Source organism: Carcharhinus amblyrhynchos, chromosome 34 (genome assembly GCF_965287045.1).
Source record: "Carcharhinus amblyrhynchos chromosome 34, sCarAmb.v2.hapA, whole genome shotgun sequence".
Lineage (NCBI taxonomy): Eukaryota > Metazoa > Chordata > Chondrichthyes > Carcharhiniformes > Carcharhinidae > Carcharhinus > Carcharhinus amblyrhynchos.
Genome location: NC_137357.1, coordinates 17,416,028 through 17,435,833, shown reverse-complemented (window position 1 = coordinate 17,435,833; position 19,806 = coordinate 17,416,028). Strand labels below are relative to the sequence as shown.

At 47.6% G+C, this 19,806-nt stretch overlaps 1 protein-coding gene across 1 annotated transcript in view; it reads right to left on the bottom strand.

Moving 5' to 3' along the window:
- Positions 1–19,806, bottom strand: part of arhgap25 (Rho GTPase activating protein 25) — a 55,544-nt gene that overhangs the window by 25,243 nt on the left and 10,495 nt on the right. The window contains exons 2-3 of the mRNA XM_080216818.1: positions 4,594–4,793; positions 1,859–1,946 (exon numbers count right to left, since the gene is read on the bottom strand). Of these exons, the coding sequence (XP_080072944.1) occupies positions 1,859–1,946; positions 4,594–4,793 (288 nt within the window). The remainder of the gene's footprint in view (positions 1–1,858; positions 1,947–4,593; positions 4,794–19,806) is intronic.

The following is a 19,806-nucleotide window of genomic DNA, read 5'->3' as shown; positions in this document are numbered from 1 at the left end:
GGGAGGAAACTGGAGCACCCAGGGGAAACCCATGCAGACACGGGGAGAAGGTGCAGACTCCACAGAGACAATCACCCAAGGCCAGAATCGAACCTGGGTCCCTTGCAGCTGTACTAACCACTGTGCCGCCGTACTGCCCCTGCAGTGGAAGGAAGCCTAAAATCGATCCAATGTCAGACTGGTTTAAGTGATGCTCTGATACTACTCAAACAGGAGTTTCAGTTTTTCTCGGATGCTAATGGATGGGTTAATGGCACTTGACTCTCTTGGAATCCATTGTTGGAGCCCACATATGCCACAACTTCACTCGCTCAGTGTCCTGGCTAATTCCACTACAACCCCGTGGCTTTCCCCAACCCTGCTTTGCTTCAGAGGATCCAGATACTGCCCTGGAAGCCCAGAATCCAAGTCCCACTGATTTTCTGGGTGTCTGTCTGGTTTCATGGACATACCGGGAATGGAGGGATACAAACGAATAGTCTCGTTGGAACCATGAGTGGTGCAAGCTTGGAGGGCCGAAGGGCCTGTTTCCTGTGCTATAGTGTTCTTTGTTCTTTGTTTCCACTGGGAGGAAAGGAAGACAGAGAGGTGGAGAAATTTCAGGAGATGATTCCTGAGCTTGGGCAACTGAGGACAGAGACGCCAATAGTGGAGTGATGAACAGAAAATGCTGGAAAACCTCAGCAGGTCGGACAGCATCTGCGAGAGAGAATAGAGCCAACGTTTCGAGTCTAGATGACCCTTCATTAGAGTTGGGACGAAGATCTGATGAAGGGTTATCCAGACTCAGTGTTGGCTCTGTTCACTCCCCATGGATGCTGTCAGACCTGTTGAGACTTACCAGCATTTTTCTGTTTTTGTTTCAGATTCCAGCATCCGCAGTATTTTGTTGTTATCTGTGGAGTGATTAAAAATAAAGGAGGTTATCGAGAGAGGGAGGGGGCAGGACCTCAGTGAGATTGGAAAACAATAAGGACACTTAACATAACAGAACATTGGTCAAAAGATTGCATACAGGAGGTGGGACGTCTTGTTGAAGTTGTACAAGACATTGGTAAGGCTGCACTTAGAATACTGTGTGCAATTCTGGTCACCCTATCATAGAAAGGATATTAATAAACAAGAAAGAGTGTAGAAAAGATTTACTAGGATGCTCCCAGGACTTGATGTTTTGAGTTCCAAGGAGAGGCTGGACAGACTGGTACTTTTTTCCATGGAGCGTAGGAGGCTGAGGGGTGATCTTACAGAGGTCTATAAAATAATGAGGGGCACAGATCAGCTGGATAGTCAATGTCTTCTCCCAAAAGTAGGGGAGTCTAAAACTGGAGCGCAGAAGTTTAAGGCGAGAGGGGAGAGACACAAAAGGGTCCAGAGAGGCAATTTTTTCACAGAGGATGGTGAATGTCTGGAACGAGCTGCCAGTGGTCGTAGTAGAGGCGGGTAGAATTTTATCTTTCAAAAAGCATTTTGATAGTTCCGTGAGGTAAAGAAGGATATGGGGCCAAATGCAGGAAACTGGGATTAGCTTAGTGATTAAAATGAAAAGGCGGCATGGATAAATTGGACCGATGGCCCTGTTTCCATGCTGGAAAACTCTTTCACTCTGTGACTATAAACAAAGCTCATGATGTTCTCATTCAACAACAACACATGCACACTTAACCACATTGCTCACTGGGAAACCATCATAGCCCTCACTAAGTGTCTTCACCAACACCATCCAGGACAGATGGGAAAGGTGTTGAACTCTGAGAGTATGGCCGTTGAGTGGGGAAACTTGGTCATTCACCTCCAGACTCAGTCGCTGGACAAAGCCCTGAAACACTTTGAGGTTTGAACAGAACAGAGAGGGTGTTACCTGGGGTGATTTCAAAGAGGAACTTTCCTGGATCCTCAGGGTTTGATGGTACCTCATTGACCTTGCAATCCTTGAGGAGAATGCAGCCCTGGAGAAGAGACAGAAGTAACCAATGCATCACAGAGGAAGGGGTTACACAATGTATATGGTTAAAAATAACAGCAGCTGGCATGACTGAAGTTCCTCCAACAGAAAAATGTCTCAGGAGGGTGGTGAGTGTGTCACTAACTCATCAATCATGTTCGCAGATGGGGGGGGAGGGTAAACTACGCTGGTCAGTGACCAACACATTGCATCACATTCATCGACTGAACAACTTCCGATTTCCACATAATTAAAATGTGAAGACGTTCCCAAGTACATTTTGACAAAGGGTCATCTGGACTCGAAACGTCAGCTCTTTTCTCCCCTTACAGATGCTGCCAGATCTGCTGAGATTTTCCAACATTTTCTCTTCTGGTTTCCACCATCCGCAGAAATTTGCTTTCATCCCAAGAACATTACTACTTTCTCACATTGAGAGGCATCTTTCCAAAATGTCTCGTGGAAAATGCCCATGTTTCCGTGGTTGTTCTCCAAGAATCACGGGGTTGTGCAGCTGTGATGGATGACCAAGGCACGTGTTTCTTTTTCCCCCTGAACATGACTGTTCCCCTCCCAAGGGTTAATCTGGAAATTGTGCTGCATGGGATTACAGTTGGGAAGTAAACCCATTTCTCCCCAATTCCGGAAAGGATGAGGGAATCATTGCAAGAGTGGATAAACCAGTTCACTCTGAGAGGAACTGGGAGAGTTTGCGGGCGGGAATTTAGGGCCCCGCTCGTCCCGAAATCGGAAAATCCCGCCTGAGGTTAATGGACCTTCCCGTGCTCTGTCCCTCGCCCACTCCGATTACTGTAAGGGGCAAGGTGGTAAAACTCCAGGCTGTGACTTGATCTGTTTGAAGAGACAGAGTAGCGCCAGCCTCATTCCTCCTCAATATACAATTTTGTTGGAGTTAACACCAGCCATCCAACTCCGATACTGATGGCCGGTGGGAGTGAGTGGGATTGACATCATGAAGGATCAAGTTGATTTCGCATTCAATCTGGGAGGAATTTGTCCATCGGGCCCCAGGTGCCAGTGGAAGCAAGTTAAAATGCTGCATTTCCATTTCAGAATGGTAACCTTTACTGTCTAGTGTTTTGATTATATGTGTCAAGTATCTGCACACTGCGAGCACCCACTGGCTGCAGTGACATGACAAAGAGGACACTAAGCCAGAGAACGCAGCTGTAAACCTGAGGGCCAATATTTATGAGCACCAAAGACAAACAACTTTTGCACGCATGGGAGATCTCTGCACATCTTCGAGGCTTTAAACACAAGAATCAGACTCAAGTTTGTTCTGAGCCCTGACCACAAGCAAGGATCATAGAATCCCTACAGTCCAGAAAAAGGCCATTCAGCCCATCGAATCTGCACTGACCACAATTCCACCCAGGCCCCATCCCTGCATATACCCTAGCTAGTCCCCCGAACACTCAGGGGCACTTTTAGCATGGCCAATCCACCGAACGAGCACATCATTGGACTGTGGGAGGAAACCGGAGCACCCGGAGGCAACCCATGCAGACATGGGGAGAATGTGCAGAGTCTGCACCGACAGTGATCCAAGGCTGGAATCAAACCCATGTTCCTGGCTCTGTGAGGCAGCAGTGCTATCCACTGTGCTGCCCTGCTGCCCCAAGAGCTTCTTTCAACTTGCAGGTCTCAGCCAAGTGTGGGTTTGGAGATACCTCATAATGATCGAATACTCAATGGTGGGTTGGTCCATCGAGCCCTGCTATGGCTTTCACATGTTGTGGACCATCAAACCATCTTGATTTCATCAAAATCTCCTGCCTCATCCTGTTTGGCACCTCATCGTAAACAAGACTGAGGACACACAAGATGATGGTCATAAAAGATCAAAACTTTTGAAATACAACCAGCAAATATTTACCATCTCTCTCTTTGGATACTATCACCGCTGTTCATAAGTTCATAAGATATAGGAGCAGAGTTAGGCCATTTGGTCCATCAAATGAGTTCCCCCATCTGCTCCGCAGTGAGCAGACACTTGACATACATCATCATATCATTGCTGATATGCTCCTCATCCCCATTTTCCTGCCTTCTCCCCATTATCCTTCAACCCATTGCCAATTAAAAATCTGTCTAACTCCTCCTTAAATTCACTCACTGCCTCAGCATCCACCACACTTTGGGGTCGCAAATTCCACAGGTTAACCAGCTCCTAACTGCAGTGGGGTGATCAGAGACAAATCCATTTTCTTTGTTCTACCTTAGGCCTCATGGTCAGCAATGGGGAGGCAAAGGCCGAGTGGTTTTATCCAGAAAGTCAGCCAGCGTCCTGGGGACCCGGGTTCGAATCCCACCATGGCAGACGGTGGAATTTGAATTCAATTAAAAAAAATCGAATTAAGAATCTACTGACAACCATGAAACTGTTGTCGGTTGTCAGAAAAACCCATCTGGTTCACTAATCTCCTTTGGGGAAGGAAATCTGCTGTTCTTATCTGGTCTGGCCGACTTGTGACCTCAGAGCCACAGCAATGGGGTTGACGATCAGTTGCTCGAGAAGGCAGCTCACCGCCACCTTCTCAAGGGCAACTTAGGGATGGGCAATAAATGCTGGCCAAGCCATGTCCGAGGAGTGAATTGAAAAGAAATGTATCTGATCCGCTCACTACCTGTGGCCTCCCATCATCTTCCTCCTTGTGATAATATAGGGTATCCCCTCGGAGCACGAACCAACGGGACTGCCACTGTTTGACCAGAGATCTCTTCCTCTTTAACCAGCCTGACTTCACAGGACGTTCCAGTGTGTTGGGAGATGAAGCTCGATTGGATGTTGTGCTGTGGTCACCTGGCATCACGCTCTTCGAACGACCTAGAAATAGTCAACAAAGACATTCAGTTCAAACTTGAGCAGCGCGCCCCTTTTTACATTCTTCACCAAGGGAAGTTCTGCCCCGTGCAGATCTTGTGTGCGCTTTTACAGTCTTGTATTTGTGTGTTTTATTTATTTATTTGTGTCAGAAGTAGGCTTGCGATGCAGTTACCGTAAAAATCCCCGAGTCGCCACACTCTGCCGCCTGTTCGGGTACACCGGGGGAGAATTTAGCATGGCCGATGCACTGAACCAGCACGTCTTTCGAACTATCTCAACATAATTGTCCGAAAGCTGAGGCTCGGAGATGGACAGGCTTTCGAGTGAATGTATTCTTCACTGGGTAACTACAGGTCCTTTCTGTCATCTCCCCCCACCCTCCCCTCCCTTTCAAAGGCTACAGGCTTCTAATTGACTCACAGAAGACTAAGAAAAGTTGGAATGTCAGCGACTTTTACAGATACACCATAGAAAGCATTCCTTCTGGTTGTATCAGAGCTTGGTATGGGCTCCTGCTCTGTCCAAGACCTCAAGAAACTACAAAGGGTCGTGAATGAAACCCATCATGAAAATCCATCATGCAAACCAGCCTTCCAACCACTGACGCTGTCTATACTTCCCGTGCCTCGGAGAAGCAGCCAGTGTAAGTAAGGACCCCATGCATCCTGGACATTTTCTCTTCCACCTTCTTCCGTCGGGAAAAAGATACAAAATGTGAGGTCACGTACCAACCGACTCAAGAACAGCTTCTTCCCTGCTGTCATCAGACTTTTGAATGGACCTATCTCACGCTAAGTTGATCTTTCTCTGGACTGTAGCTACGACTGTAGCACTGCATTCTGCACTCTCTCCTTTCCTTCTCTATGAACGGTATGTTTTGTCTGTATAGCGCGCAAGAAACAATACTTTTCACTCTGTGCTAATACATGTGACAATAATTAATCAAATCAAATCATGGGAAAGTTGAAGGATCAAAATGAGTCTGAGATTGATGACGCCAAGTATAAGTCTTTACGAACTCTAACTTGCTCGCAGTTTCCATCAGGACCGCTGCCCAGCAAGACCTCTGTATGTTTGATAGTCAGTACTGAACGCCTGGGGGCAGCGCGGTGGCTCAGTGGTTAGCACTACTGCCTCACAATGCCAGGGACCTGGGTTCGATTCCCGGCTTGGGTCACTGTCTGTGTGGAGTCTGCACGCTTTCCCCGTATCTGTGTGGGTTTCCTCCCACAACCTGAAAGACGTGCTGGTAAGGGTGCATTGATCCAATCAAGTGCCAGAGTGTGGCGACTAGGGGAAATTCACAGGAACTTCATTGCAGTGTTAATGTAAGCCTTACCTGTCACTAATAAACTTTATTTTGAGTTATGAGATTGATGGAATATTGATTCCTCAATGAGTGTCACTAATATCTAGTTAGTCCAAGTCTGACAAAGGGTTATCCAGACTCGAAACGTTGGCTCTATTCTCTCTCCACAGATGCTGTCAGACCTGCTGAGATTTTCCAGCATTTTCTGTTTGTGTTTCAGATTGCAGAATCTGCAGTATTTTGCTTTTTATCTGGTCGTTACCTTGCCCTTGTGGGAGCTTATTGTGCACAGGCTGGACACATGTTTCCTACATTACCACAGTGCCACCCTTGATAAAGATTCAACAGTACCTTAGGACATGCCAAAATTGTGAAAGGTAACATGGTAACATAGAAACATCGAAGATAGGAGCAGGAAGAGGCCATTCGCCCCTTCGAGCCTGCTCCGCCATTCATTATCATCATGGCTGATCATCCAACTCAATAGCCTAATCCTGCTTTGTCCCCATAACCTTTGATCTATTTTCCCCAAGTGCTATATCCAGCCGCCTCTTGAATACCTTCAAAGTTTTGGCATCAACTATTTCCTGTGGTAATGAATTCCACAGGCTCACCACTCTTTGGGTGAAGAAAATCCCCTTGACATTGTCCCAAATGATCTAACCCGAATCCTGAGACTATGACCCCTCGTTCTGGAACCCCCACGATCAGGAGGAGCCTCCCTGCATCTAGCCTGTCTCGTCCTGTTAGAATTTTATTCGTCTCTCGTCTAAAGATGCTGTGTAAACACAGGTCTTCATTCATGCACTTTGTGATGTTATATCTCACCTAGTTAGTTCTCTCTATGATGAACATGGAAAGATTCAAAAATAAGAGCCGGTGGCACAGTGCTGCTTCACAGCGGCAGGGACCCAAATTCGAATCCCAGCTTGGCTCACTGTCTGTGCAGAGTCTGCACATTCTCTGTGTGGGTTTCTTCTGGGTGTTGCGGTTCAAAAGACATGCTGGTTAGGTGGATTGGCCGTGCTAGGGGGACTAGCTAGGGTAAATTCACGGGGTTATGGGGGTAGGGTCTGGGTGGGATTGTGTTCGGTGCAGATTTGCTGAGCCGAATGGCCTCCTTCTCCAATGCAGGATTCCAGGAGCAGGAATACAGCGTTCTTGAGCCTCGTCTGGCCACTCACCAAACTTCACTGATCTTGGGTTTCAACCCAATTTTCCCACCTGGCTTCCCTGCGAGAGCAGAAATCTGTCCATTTCAATAACTGAGCACCCAGGGCTCTGGGCAGTAGAGAACTCCAAAGATTCACAGCCGTCTGAATGTAGCGATTCCTCAGTGATCAATGTGCCCTCTCCATTCTGTTTTGGATTTCCCAGCAAGGCGAAACAATCTCTCCGTACCTGTCCTGACAAAACCCTTTCTCAGTGTCGAATGCTTCAATAATATCAACTCTCACTCTTCCAAAGAACACTGATCCCCACTTACTCAGCCCGCTGACTGAGGGACCACTCCAATAAACCTCACTGTACCTCCTCCAATGCCTCACTGTCATTATTTCATCAAAATAATGAAATAATGAATCACAGCTGGGGTCATTTTACTGAGTGAGGCTATAAAAATATAAATTGGTGCAGTTAGACATCTCCAATTCACACTGTTGGGCGAGATACTGGATGGAGGAGGAAGCAATGGAAAGGAAACCTCCAAGGCAAGTCAACCAGTGGGATTCAGCACATTTTGCTTCTGGAACACACATCATCTGAATAAACCGCAGTCTAAAATGAGTCTGGACACAGATTTCTCCCACATCCTCCCTTTCAAAGTGAAAACTACTGTACCAAGATAAGAGTGGATGACGTACTGCAGGGGAGGTGATGGCCTAGTGCTATTGTCACTGGGCTAGGAATCCAGAGACTCAGCTGATGTTCTGGGGACCTGGGTTCGAATCCCACCACGGCAGATGGTGAAATTTGAATTCAATTAAAAATATCTGGAGTTAAGAATCTACTGATGACCATAAAATGATTGTCGGAAAAACCCATCTGGTTCACTAATGTCTCTTTAGGGAAGGAAATCTGCCGTCTTCACCCTGGTCTGGCCTACGTGTGACTCCAGAGCCACAGCTCTCAACTGCCCTCCAAGGATAACTAGGGATGGGCAATAATTGCTGGCCCAGCCAGCAACACCCATGTCCCACAAATCAAGAAGGAGAGAATCCGAGCAAACGTATATCTCTGAATGAATGAAGTCGTGTTTACTGGATGCCTCGAGCACTGCGTGAGTTCGGCTTCTGTGCACAGAGATTGTCCCTCCTTGACAGGAAACCAATTACAGTTTCACCCGACCTCTCCACTAATCATGAGCTTTTAATTTGCAAATGCCACACGACTGAATCACCCTTCAGAAAGAGAAAGATGTGTTCTGTTTTTGAATGTGTAAGTGGGCTGTGTGTGTGTGCGTGTGTGAGAGAGAGAGAAAAACACAGCTGGTCGAAACTCAGGAAATTGCTGCTTAAAATAGAAACTAGCTTTCCAGATGCCTACACTATCACTGCAGTGACAGGAAGCAAATGTGTTTCAAAATGAGAATGGCACAGAAACTTTCTCACCCCTTTCCTTTACATTCCAAACAAACTGTCACTCCGTCTTCTGTTTCTAAATTTGGAACTCTTGCACCATGTCAGACTTCACAATTTTGGCATTAAAGCAGAAAATGCTGGATAAACTCAGCAGGTCTGGCAGCATCGTGGAGTGAATCCTAACACGATATTTAGCACCCCTGATTTCCACTGTTACACTGTTGGTGGACATGCCTTCAACTGCCCCAAGCTCTGAGTTCCCTCTCTTTCTGCACCCCCCCCAATCCTGCCACCCAACTCCTTTCAATTCGATGGATTCTCTCCTGATTTACTGATTGTCGTTCCCTGGAGTTTCGGGAAGTATTATTGCAGCATGACATTATCTATTCTTTTCCAGATGCTACGTAACTCCATAACCTCCCGAGGTATGAACAAGAGTCAATGTTTAGCGAGCCATCCTTCATTCCCTTGGCTATCAGCTTTGTTCCAGGGAGTTGACAGAACGCAACGACAGGAAGCAGAGAGTGGGAATAAATGGGTCTTTTCCGAAATGGCAGGCAGTGAGCAGTGGGGTATCACAGGGATCAGCACTTGCACCCCAGCTATTCACAATACACATCGATGATTTGAATAAGGGACTCAAATGTAACTGTTCCAAATTTGCTGATGACACAAAACTCGGTGGAACTGTGAGTGGTGAGGAGGAGGTAAAGAGGTTTTACGTAATTTTGACAAGTTGAGTGAGTGGGCAACGACATGGCAGGTGCAGTACGATGTGTGATACGTGTGAAGTTATTCACTTTGGTCGGAAATGCCAGAGTATTGTTAAAACAGGATAGATGATAGATCAGGAAATGTTGATGCACAGGAGCCTGGGTGTCTGAGTACACCCCAACAAGAGAGCAAGCATGCAGGTGGAGCAAGCAGATGGGAAGGTAAATGGGGCAGCATGGTGGCACACTGGTTAGCACTGCTGCCTCACAGTGCCAGGGACCCGGGTTCAATTCTGGCCTCAGGTGACTGTCTGTGTGGAGTTTGCACATTCTCCCCATGTCTGCTTGGGTTTCTTCCGGGTGCTCTTGTTTCCTCCCACAGTCCAAAGATGTGCGGGTTCCGTGGATTGGCCATGATAAATTGCCCCTTAGTGTCAGGGGGATTAGAAGTGTAAATATGTGAGGTTACGAGGATGATACTTGGGTGGAATTGTTGTCGGTGCAGGCTTGATGGGCCAAAGGGCCTCCTTCTGCACTGGAGGGATTCTATGATACTATAAATGGAATGTTGACCTTCATCGCAAGAGAACTTGAGTGCAGGAACAAGGATGTCTGACTGCAGCTGTGGTCAGCTTGGTGAGACCACACCTGGAGCATTGGGTGCAGCTTTGGTCCCCTTACCTAAGAAAGGAAATATCATCGAGGGAGTGCACCAGAGTGACTCCTGGGGTGGCAGGATTGTTATCTGAGGAGCGACTGGGTCTGATTTCGCTGGAGCTGAGAAGAATGAGAGGGCATCTCACTGAAATGTGCAAAATTCTGACAGGGCTGGACAGACTGGACAGGAAGGGTCACAGTCTCAGGATAGGGGACAAGCCATCTGGGACTGAGATGAGGAGAACTTTCTTCACCCGGAGAGTGGTGAATCATAGAAAGCGGTGGAGACCAAGTCATTGAACGTATTTAAGAAGGAAATGGATAGATTACTAGTCTCTGAAGGCGTTAGGTGTCCAGACAGTAAAGACATCAAGGGGTGAGGGGAGAATGATGAATTGTGGTGCTGAGATGCAGGATTAGCCATGATCACATTGAATGACAGAGCAGGCTCGAAGGGCCGAATGGTCTACTCCTTTTCCTATTTTCTATGTTTCTATATAAGGACTACATCCAATATGTTTCAAGATCTGGTCCATTGTTTTTGATACCAAGTCTTTTAATGGTGTCATAGCAAACTCAACCCAGGGAGTTATTGTAAACTGCAGTCTCCAGGACATCAAAGCGAAGTAACAATTCTATCGAAAACTCAAAATTCTGAAAATAAAACACAAACAAAGAACACAAAAAAAGCCTTCCGTTCTTTCCTTCCTCTTTTATGTTTCCTTCTTGGCCGTCATGTGTGTGTGTGTCTTATCTTGTTTGACCCTTGTCCTTTTAAATTTTAGCTGGGCTGCACAGGGGGTACTGTCAGGAACCAGATATTTGTTTTAATCTGGTATACTCTCTCTCTCTCTCTCTCTTCCAGATTGCTACAGAGATTTCAACTTGGGGATGATTGGAATTCTGGTAGGTAAAGGTACAAATTCCTCTCCAATTCAATTCTCAAGTTTGCTGATGACATCACCGTAGTGGGTCGGATCTCAAACAATGACAAGGCAGAGTACAGGAAAGAGATAGATAATCTAGTGAACTCGTGCAATGACGATAATCTCCCTTCAATGTCAACAGAACGAAGGAGATTGTCATTGACTTCCAGGGCGTAAAGGAGAACGTGCCCCTGTCTACATCAATGGGGACAAAGTAGAAATGGTCGAGAGCTTCAAGGTTTTAGGTGTCCAGATCACCAACAATCTGTCTTGGTCCCCCCATGCCAACGCTATAGTTAAATAAGCCCATCAATGCCTCTACTTTCTCAGAAGACTAAGGAAATTTGGCATGTCAGCTATGACTGTTACCAACTTTACAGGTGCACCATAGAAAGCATTCTTTCTAGTTGAATCACAGCTTGGTATGGCTCCTGCTCTGTCCAAGGAACTATAAAAGGTTGTCAATATAGCCCAATCCATCACGCAAACCAGCCTCCCATCCATTGACTCTGTCTACACTTCCCGCTGACTCATCAAAACAGCCAGCAAAATCAATGATCCCACACACCCCGGACATTCTCTGTTCCACCTTCTTCCATCGGGAGAAAGGCACAAAAATCTGAGGTCATACACCAACCAACTCAAGAGCAGCTTCTTCCCTGCTGCTGTCGGACTTTTGAATGAGCCCACCTTGCACTGAGTTGATCTTTCTCTACTCTTTACCTATGACTGTAACACTACATTCTAAACTCTCTTGTTTCCTTCCCTGTGAACGGTATGCTTTGGCTGTATAGCATGCAAGAAACAATACTTCTCACTGTATAGCAATACATGTGACAATAATAAATTAAATCACAAAATCCAAGACCATCACAATTTACAGTACAGAGACAGGCCATTCAGCCCAACAGTTCTGCACTGCTGTTTTATCTTCCAGATTGGGTGGCACAGTGGTTTGCACTGCTACCACACAGTGCCAGGGATCTGGGTTCAATTTGAGCCTCGGGTGACTGTCTGTGCACAGTCTCCCTGTGTCTGCATGAGTTTTGTTTGGGTGATCTGATTTCCTCCCACACTCCAAGAATTTATCGGTGAGGTATGCTAAATTGACCCGAGTGTCAGAGGGATCAGCGGGATAAATATGTGGGGTTAGGGGAATAGGGCCTGGGTTTGTGGTCTGTGCAGACCTGATGGGTCGAATGGCCTGCTTCTGCACTGTAGGGATTCTATTCCATGATTGTATGAGCTCAGTTGCTCACCAACAATGTATCCTTCTTTCCCTTTGTCCCTCATGGTCACCTGAAGTGGAATTATATATGAAGGCTGTGGAACAATGCTACATACAGAGAAATAGAATAGACAGATGGATCAGTCGTCTTCCTGTTGAATGGTTGAACCAACTTGTGTGGAATGAATGGTCTCATTCCGTTTCTGTGCTATGAGCCCACTCTGAAACAGAATGGGGCTTGAGAAAATAAAGACCAGTCTTTTGGAAGAATTGCATTCAAAGTCAACATTCCTTTGAAAATCCATGAACCCAGAGGTACCTCTGCGCTCAGTCCAAGTGGATTCTGAATGGGCACCAGGGTACAAAAGCTGGCAAATAGGGCTTCTCACTTCGAGACTAGTGAATGGGATTGCCAGGGTTTGACTGAGATTAGGGCTAATGCAGCGATGAGTGTGTGTGGCATGAAGTCTCAGCTGACCTGAGAGAAGGCCAGGGCTTTGCAAAGAACGACTCAGCTTCTCTGATCTGTGGTCACCTTTACAGAGGAAGTGAACCTGCACTAGCCTCACAAAACACGATCTGGGTAGTATGAAAGCAATCTAATACACAAAACGCTGCACACATGAGAGTTTTGAGACACAACTGGGAGGAGCCTCTTGAATTGTGAGGTTCTGGGTTCATGTTCCACTGCAGAGACCGGAGAGTACAATCTTGGCTGACACTCTCGCAGTGCAGTACTGTGGGAGTGCTGCACTGTCAGAATGCAGGGTCCTGTCCGCTATCTCACACCAATGGAAAATAACCTGAAAGAGAGCACTGACATGGTCCACCTACACATCTTATCCTCACCCCTCAACCAACAGCTAAAACATACCAACTTACAAGCAAGGACCAGGAGTAGGCCACTGGGCCCCTCAATCCTGCTCCATCATTCAATAAGATCACGGCTGACCTGATTGTAACCACATTCTTGCCCCTCCCCCACCCACCCATAACCTTTCACCTCCCCCCACCCCCCGCCCATCCCCTGTTAATCAAGAAGCCATTGGATCTGGCATGAGGACAGTCATAGACTCTGAGGAAGGAAATTCCAAAGATTTACTCACGACCCTCAGAGAAAACAGTTCTCCTCATCTCTGTTCCTAAATAGGTGGCTTGGTGGGTGGCAACGTGGTTAGCACTTGCCTCACAGCGCCAGGGATCCGAGTTTGATTCCCGGCCTTGGGTCACTGCCTGTGTGGAGTTTGCACGTTCTCCCCGTGTCTGCGTGAGTTTCTTCCCACAGTCCGAAAGACATGCTGGTTAGGTGGATTGGCCATGCTAAATTGCCCCTGAGCATAAGAGGGACTAGCTAAGGTAAATGCATGGAGTTATGGAGTAGGGCCTGGGTGGGATTGCGATCGGTGCAGACTTGATGGACCTAATGGCCTCTTTCTACACTGTAGGGATTCTATGATTCTATGAATGGGTGTCTCCTTATTTCAAACAGTGACCCCAAGTTCTAGATTCTCCCACAAGGGGAAACATCTTCTCCACACCCATCCTGGCCAGACCCTTCAGGATCTATTGTGTTGCCTCTTACTCTCTAAACTCCAGTGGATACAAGTCTAGCCTGTCTAACCTTTCCTCATGAGACACCGTTCCTGGTATTAGTCGAGCAAACCTTCTCTGAACTCCTTCCAACACATTTTGCATCCTTCCTTAAACAAGAAAACCAACACTGCGCTCGGTGCTCCGGATGTGTTCTCACCAATCCCCTGTATAACTGAAATAGAACTTCCCCAATATTCCCCTCACAAAAGCAGAATATTGCAGAAGCTCGGCAGGTCAAACAATGTCCAGGAAAAGAGAGAGAAAAACAGAGCAAATGTTCTAGAATGTTAAAGTCAGGGTTTCACGCTGGAATTGTATTAAACGTTGGTGAGGCGACAACTGGCCACCGTGTTGCAGGAAGGATGTAATTACTCTGGAGAGAGGGCAGTGGAGGGAGACAAGAATGTTGCCAGGCCGAGAAAAGTGTAGCTACGAGAAGAGGTTGGGGTCATTTTCCTTGGAACACAGAAGGCTGAGGGTTGACTTGATGGAGGTGTACAGGGGAGGAGGCAGAGTGGCAGAGAATTCTAGAACCAGGGAACGCAGATTGGGATAAGTGGCAGTCGGTGCAGAGGGGACATGGGGAAGAACTTTTCCACGCAGAGGGCGGTGGGTGAATGGAATTCACTGCCTGATGGAGGCAGAGACAAAGAAAATTACAGCACGGGAACATGCGCAGACCATGCTGCCCGACTGAACTAAAACCCCCTCCCCTTCTTGGACCTAATGACCTCTATTTCCATCCTATTCACGTATTTGTCCAGACGCCCCTTAAAAGTCACAACTGTGTCCGCTTCCACACTCTGTCCATGCCTCTCATAATCTTGTAGACTTCTATCAGGTCGCTGCTCCCCCCCCCCCCCCCCCCCCACCACCATCCCCCGGCCCCGCAACCTTCATCGTTCCAGTGAGAACAAACCAAGTTTCTCCAATCTCTCCTCATAGCCAATGCCCTCCAGACCAGGCAAATCTTTTCTGAACCCTCCCTAAAGCTTCCACATCTTTCTGGTGGTGTGGTGACCAGAAGTGAACTCGACATTCTAAAAGCAGCCTAACTGAGGTCTATCTTCCAAGTGTGGCCGAATTGAGACCCTGAACTGTTTGAACAAATGTCTGTATCTGTACCTGAAGTACTGTAAGGTACAGGGCTATGGGCTGGGTGCAGGAAGTTGGAGGTTAGAAAGGGCACCTGGGTGTCATTGGGCTGGCATTGGACAAGATGGACCGAATGGCCTCATTTTGTGCGGTAACTTTTCTCTGTTACAGCAGAGAAACTTGTGTGTTGCATGTGAAAAGCTCGAAAACACTTTTCTATGGTTTCACGTCATGAACTTTTCATCAGGACTAAAATAGAACATCTGGTCATGTGTTTGTGGGAGAGAGCTGCATGTTTAACGGTGGTTCCATTTCCTTCATTGTGACTACTCCTGAAAAGCTATTAATACATGAAAAGTGTTTTAGGACATCGCAAAGTTGTGAGAAGAGGCTGAAAATGCATTTCCTTCTCATTTTTGCTGCTAAGATAACATCATGTTTGCTGTGTTTCTCCCCCCCACCTTCCTCCGCCACTGCTGTCTTCAATCCCCCCCTCCCCAGCCCCAGCCCACGCTGACGTATTCTGTTGAATCACCAATTGTAGGCTGGGGCTTTTTCTGCAGGTGTCACGCAGCTGCTGTCTCCCCTACGTCCGACACAAGAGCTGCCAGTATGTGCTCCTCAACTGGGAGTGTACGCTTGTGTGTTCCACCCTCCCACAATCATATTCGTCATGTTACCTTCAACCCAACCCACACATAAACCCCACCAAAGACTTGCTAAAGAAACGGGGCACCACAGAATCATACAACCCATTACATCGCAGAACAAGTCTGCACTGACTCTCTGACAGAGTAGACCCTGTAACCCCACAGACTTACCCTGCAATGGCCTCATGGTACTATCACCGGACCATAAATCCAGAAACTCAGTTAGTGTTCTGGGGGACCCGGGTTCGAATCCCGCCACGGCAGATGGTGGAATTTGAGTTCAATGAAAAAAAATCTGGAATTAAGAATCTACTGATGACCACGAAACCATTGTCGATTGTCGTAAAAACCCATCTGGTTCACTCATGTCCTTTAGGGAAGGAAATCTGCTGTCCTTAGCTGACTCCAGAGCCAGAGCAATGTGGTTGACTCTCAACTGCCCTCGGGCAACTCGGGATGGGCAATAAATGCTGGCCAGCCAGTGACTCCCATGTCCCACCAATGAATTTTTAGAAAAATATTCCCCTAATCTGCATACTAAATGGCAATTTAGCATGGTCAATCCACCTAACCCATACCCTTTGGAGTGTGGGAGGGAAATGGAGCACCGAGAGGGTGGTGGGTGTTTAGAATTAACTGCCCAAGTTGGTGGTGGAGGCAGAGACATGAAACTCTTTCAAAAAGCATCTGGATCTGCACCTTAAGCATGGTAAATTACATGGCTATGGACCCTGGGGAAGGAAGGTGGAATTAGAAAAGGTCACGTCCGGAGACCATGCAAACTCCACACAGATAGTGACACAGAATTGAACCAAGGTCCCTGACGCTGTGAGACAGCGGTGCTAAGCACTGCGCCACCGCGCCACCCAATCAGACTTGGTAGGAAATTATAATCAGCATTGGGCCACCCTCCTTCCTGTTACATTACGGGGAAACAGGGAGAAGCTGTGTTGGTCAGCAGTAGGTTTTGTGGCAATTGTGGCAACTGAGGCAATTGGTGGACTTCGGTGCAGGAAGGGTGGCATGGAGGCACAATGGTTAGCACAGTTGTCAAGGTCCCAGGTTCAATTCTGGACTTGGGTGACTGTCTGTGTGGAGTTTGCACATTCTCTTGTTTGTGTGTGTGACTTTGTGTTTGGTGAGTGTGTGTGTGTATGTATGCATGTGTGTACGTGTTTGTGTGTACGTGCACACATGTGCTCACACAGTTAGGAGAGTAATTTAACTTGATTGCTCTGTGACATGATCTGTCTGTTTTGTATTGAATCAGGGTGGAATGAGAGGCACTGAATGACAGATACAACATGCGTGCCCATATCCTTGCTCTTGTTTTGTGAGTTCCACTCCCCTGAGGATCCCTACTTCCCCATCTCTTTGTGTTCTCCATCAGCAAGCAACTTGGAGAATTTCTGTTTGATACTCATGAGTCAGATGGAGTTTCCAGTCAACCTAGAGGTAAATTTAACGTGGCCCTTGGGACACTAAACACTGAGCTGATTCTTCCCACTCTCTTTCTCTGCAATGTTGGCTTAAGCTGATAAACTTACCAAGACATCTCTACGTTTGCAAAGCTCCCATTCTCAAACACCCCAAAACTCTGAGGGCATCTGTTGAAAGGAGTTGCAGAACGTGTGAATGCAGCACAGCAGAGCATTCAGCTGTGCAAACTTCTATGTTTAAATCATTCGTGGGAGTTGGGCGTTGCTGGCTGGGCCAGCATTTATTGCCCATCCCTAGTTCCCCTTGAACTGAGTGTCTTGGCCATTTCAGAGGGCAGTTGAGAGTCAACCTCATTGCTGTGGCCCTGGAGTCACATGTAGACGAGACAAGGTAAGGAAGGCAGATTTCCTTCCCCAAAGGACATTAGTGATGGGTTTTTCCAACAATCATAGTGACCTGACTGTGCAGAAGGAGACCATTTGGCCCAATGAGTCTGCACAAACAATACTACCACCCAAGCCCTATCCCCGTAACCCCTGTCAGTGCCCCTGACACTCAGGGGCAACCGAATCCCACACATCTTTGGACTGTGGGAGGAGACTGGAGCACCCGGAGGAAACCCACGCAGACATGGGGAGAATGTGCAAACTCCACACAGACAGTGACCTGAGGCTGGAATTGAACCCGGGTCCCTGGTGCTGTGGGGCAGCAGTGCTAATCACCGTGCCACCGTGCCACCCCAACATGGTCATCAGTCAATTCTGGAATCCAGATTTTTTTTTCTTTTATTGAATTCAAACTCCACCATCGGCCGTGACAGGATTCGAACCTGGGTCCCCCAGAACGTTTCTGCATTAATAGTCTAGTGATAATACCATTTGGGCCATTGCTTCCCTGGGGGATGTGAAATTCAGTGTCTTGTCTGCACTGAGTTGAACGGGCAGAATTTCTTACAATGGGACTTGTCTGCTCTCCTTGCTGTGTGGATTGGACTGTGATGAACCCATTAACTTTCAAGCAGACTGCTCGCAATCTAGACTTAGACACCAACAGGAACACGCAATTAAGCTTGGCTCGGGGCTGCACCTTAACTGCGGATAAGGGATTGATTTGCCAGTTGTTTTAGAAAGTGCCCGAGGGGGATCACATGAAGGGGCATTGACCCGCTTGCTGCCTGAACATGAGACACTGCCTGGACACGGCTCCTCACTGAAGCTTTGCAGTTGCTTCTCTACATCACAGTATTATCACAAAGCCACATCCTGTTACAAAAACGGCTGCAATTCTTGATTCAGAGGTCGAAACGCTCAAAGCAGCCTCTGCAAATAAAAGATGCCTGATCAATTGTTTCCAACTGCGTCTCGGCCCCAGATGTGGAGATGCCGGCGTTGGACTGGGGTAAATACAGGAAGAAGTCTCACAACACCAGGTTAAAGTCCAACAGGTTTATTTGGTCGCAAGCGCCTGGTTTGGTCGCAAACGTGGCGTTTGCTACCAAATAAGACCTGTTGGACTTTAACCTGGTGTTGTGAGACTTCTTACTGTCTCAGCCCCAGGGTAAAAATCATGACACTAAAAAGCACCTGATTTTTAACCCTCTTCCTCACACCACCTTTATTGGTTCAGGAAACACAGGAGATAGGAGCAGGAAGAGGCCATTCGGCCCTTCAAGCCTGCTCTGCCATTCATCGCGATCATGGCCGATCGTCCAACTCAATAGCCTCATCCTGCTTTCACCCCCAAACCTTTGATCCCTTTCGCCCCAAGTGCGATATCCAGCTGCCTCTTGAAGACATTCAATGGAATGGAGGTCAGCAGAGACAGCTCACTGAGCAGAAAGGGAAGATCACACTGCTTTATTTACAGGAGATACATTCCAGGCGAGATTCCCCGGCTGTGTTCACCTGACAACCGGAGATCCCCACCTGACTTCAATGGACCATCACATGGTTTCCCCCGCTCCCCCCCCGCTGGAATTCCAGTGGCGGGCGGGACGGAAAAATTCCGACCCGTATTCACAGCAATATGAAGCACTTTGAGACATCGAGACAATCCACAATTCTTTCTCACACAACAATGTGAGACTCATTCGCGGGATCCCTCTCAGTGTTGCATTCTGCATGTTTGTTACACAATGCAGCACAGAGCAGATGAACACATTCACTGTATGTTCGCGAGTGCATGCACGCGTTGGGCAGCATGCCGGCACAGTGGGTTCGCACTGCTGCCTCACAGTGCCAGGGATCCAGGTTCGATTGTCAGCTTGGGTCACCGTCTGTGTGGAGTCCGCACGCTCTCCCCGTGTCTGCGTGGGTTTCCTCCGGGTGCTCCGGTTTCCTCCCACGGTCCGAATGAGATTGAATGATGTGTGGGTGAGGTGCATTGGCCGTATCAAATTGGCCCTTCGTGTCAGGGGAGCTCGCAGAGTAAATACATGGGGTTACGGGGATCGGGACTGGGTGGGATTGTGGTGGGTGCAGACTCGATGGGCCAAATTGCCTCCTTCTGCACTGTCGGGATTCAACGATTCTGGATGACACAGGTGTGTGGTTCAGGGGGAGCTCGACAGTAATAGCAGTGTTTCATTATTGATACTGAGTGTGATACTTTATCCAAGCAGGGCCAGAGCAGCTCCATTTAATATTGGACCAGGTGCTCAGGGTCAAAGCTATCCCGAAACCGCCCAGGGTCAACAGACCTTCCCACTGTCCGTCCCCCCGCCCACTCTGATTCCGTGGCAGGTGGGCAGTAAAGTTCCCACCCATGTCCTTTCGGATTAGGACAGGATCTCAATGCTGTAATACACTGTGGAGAGCACTTGAT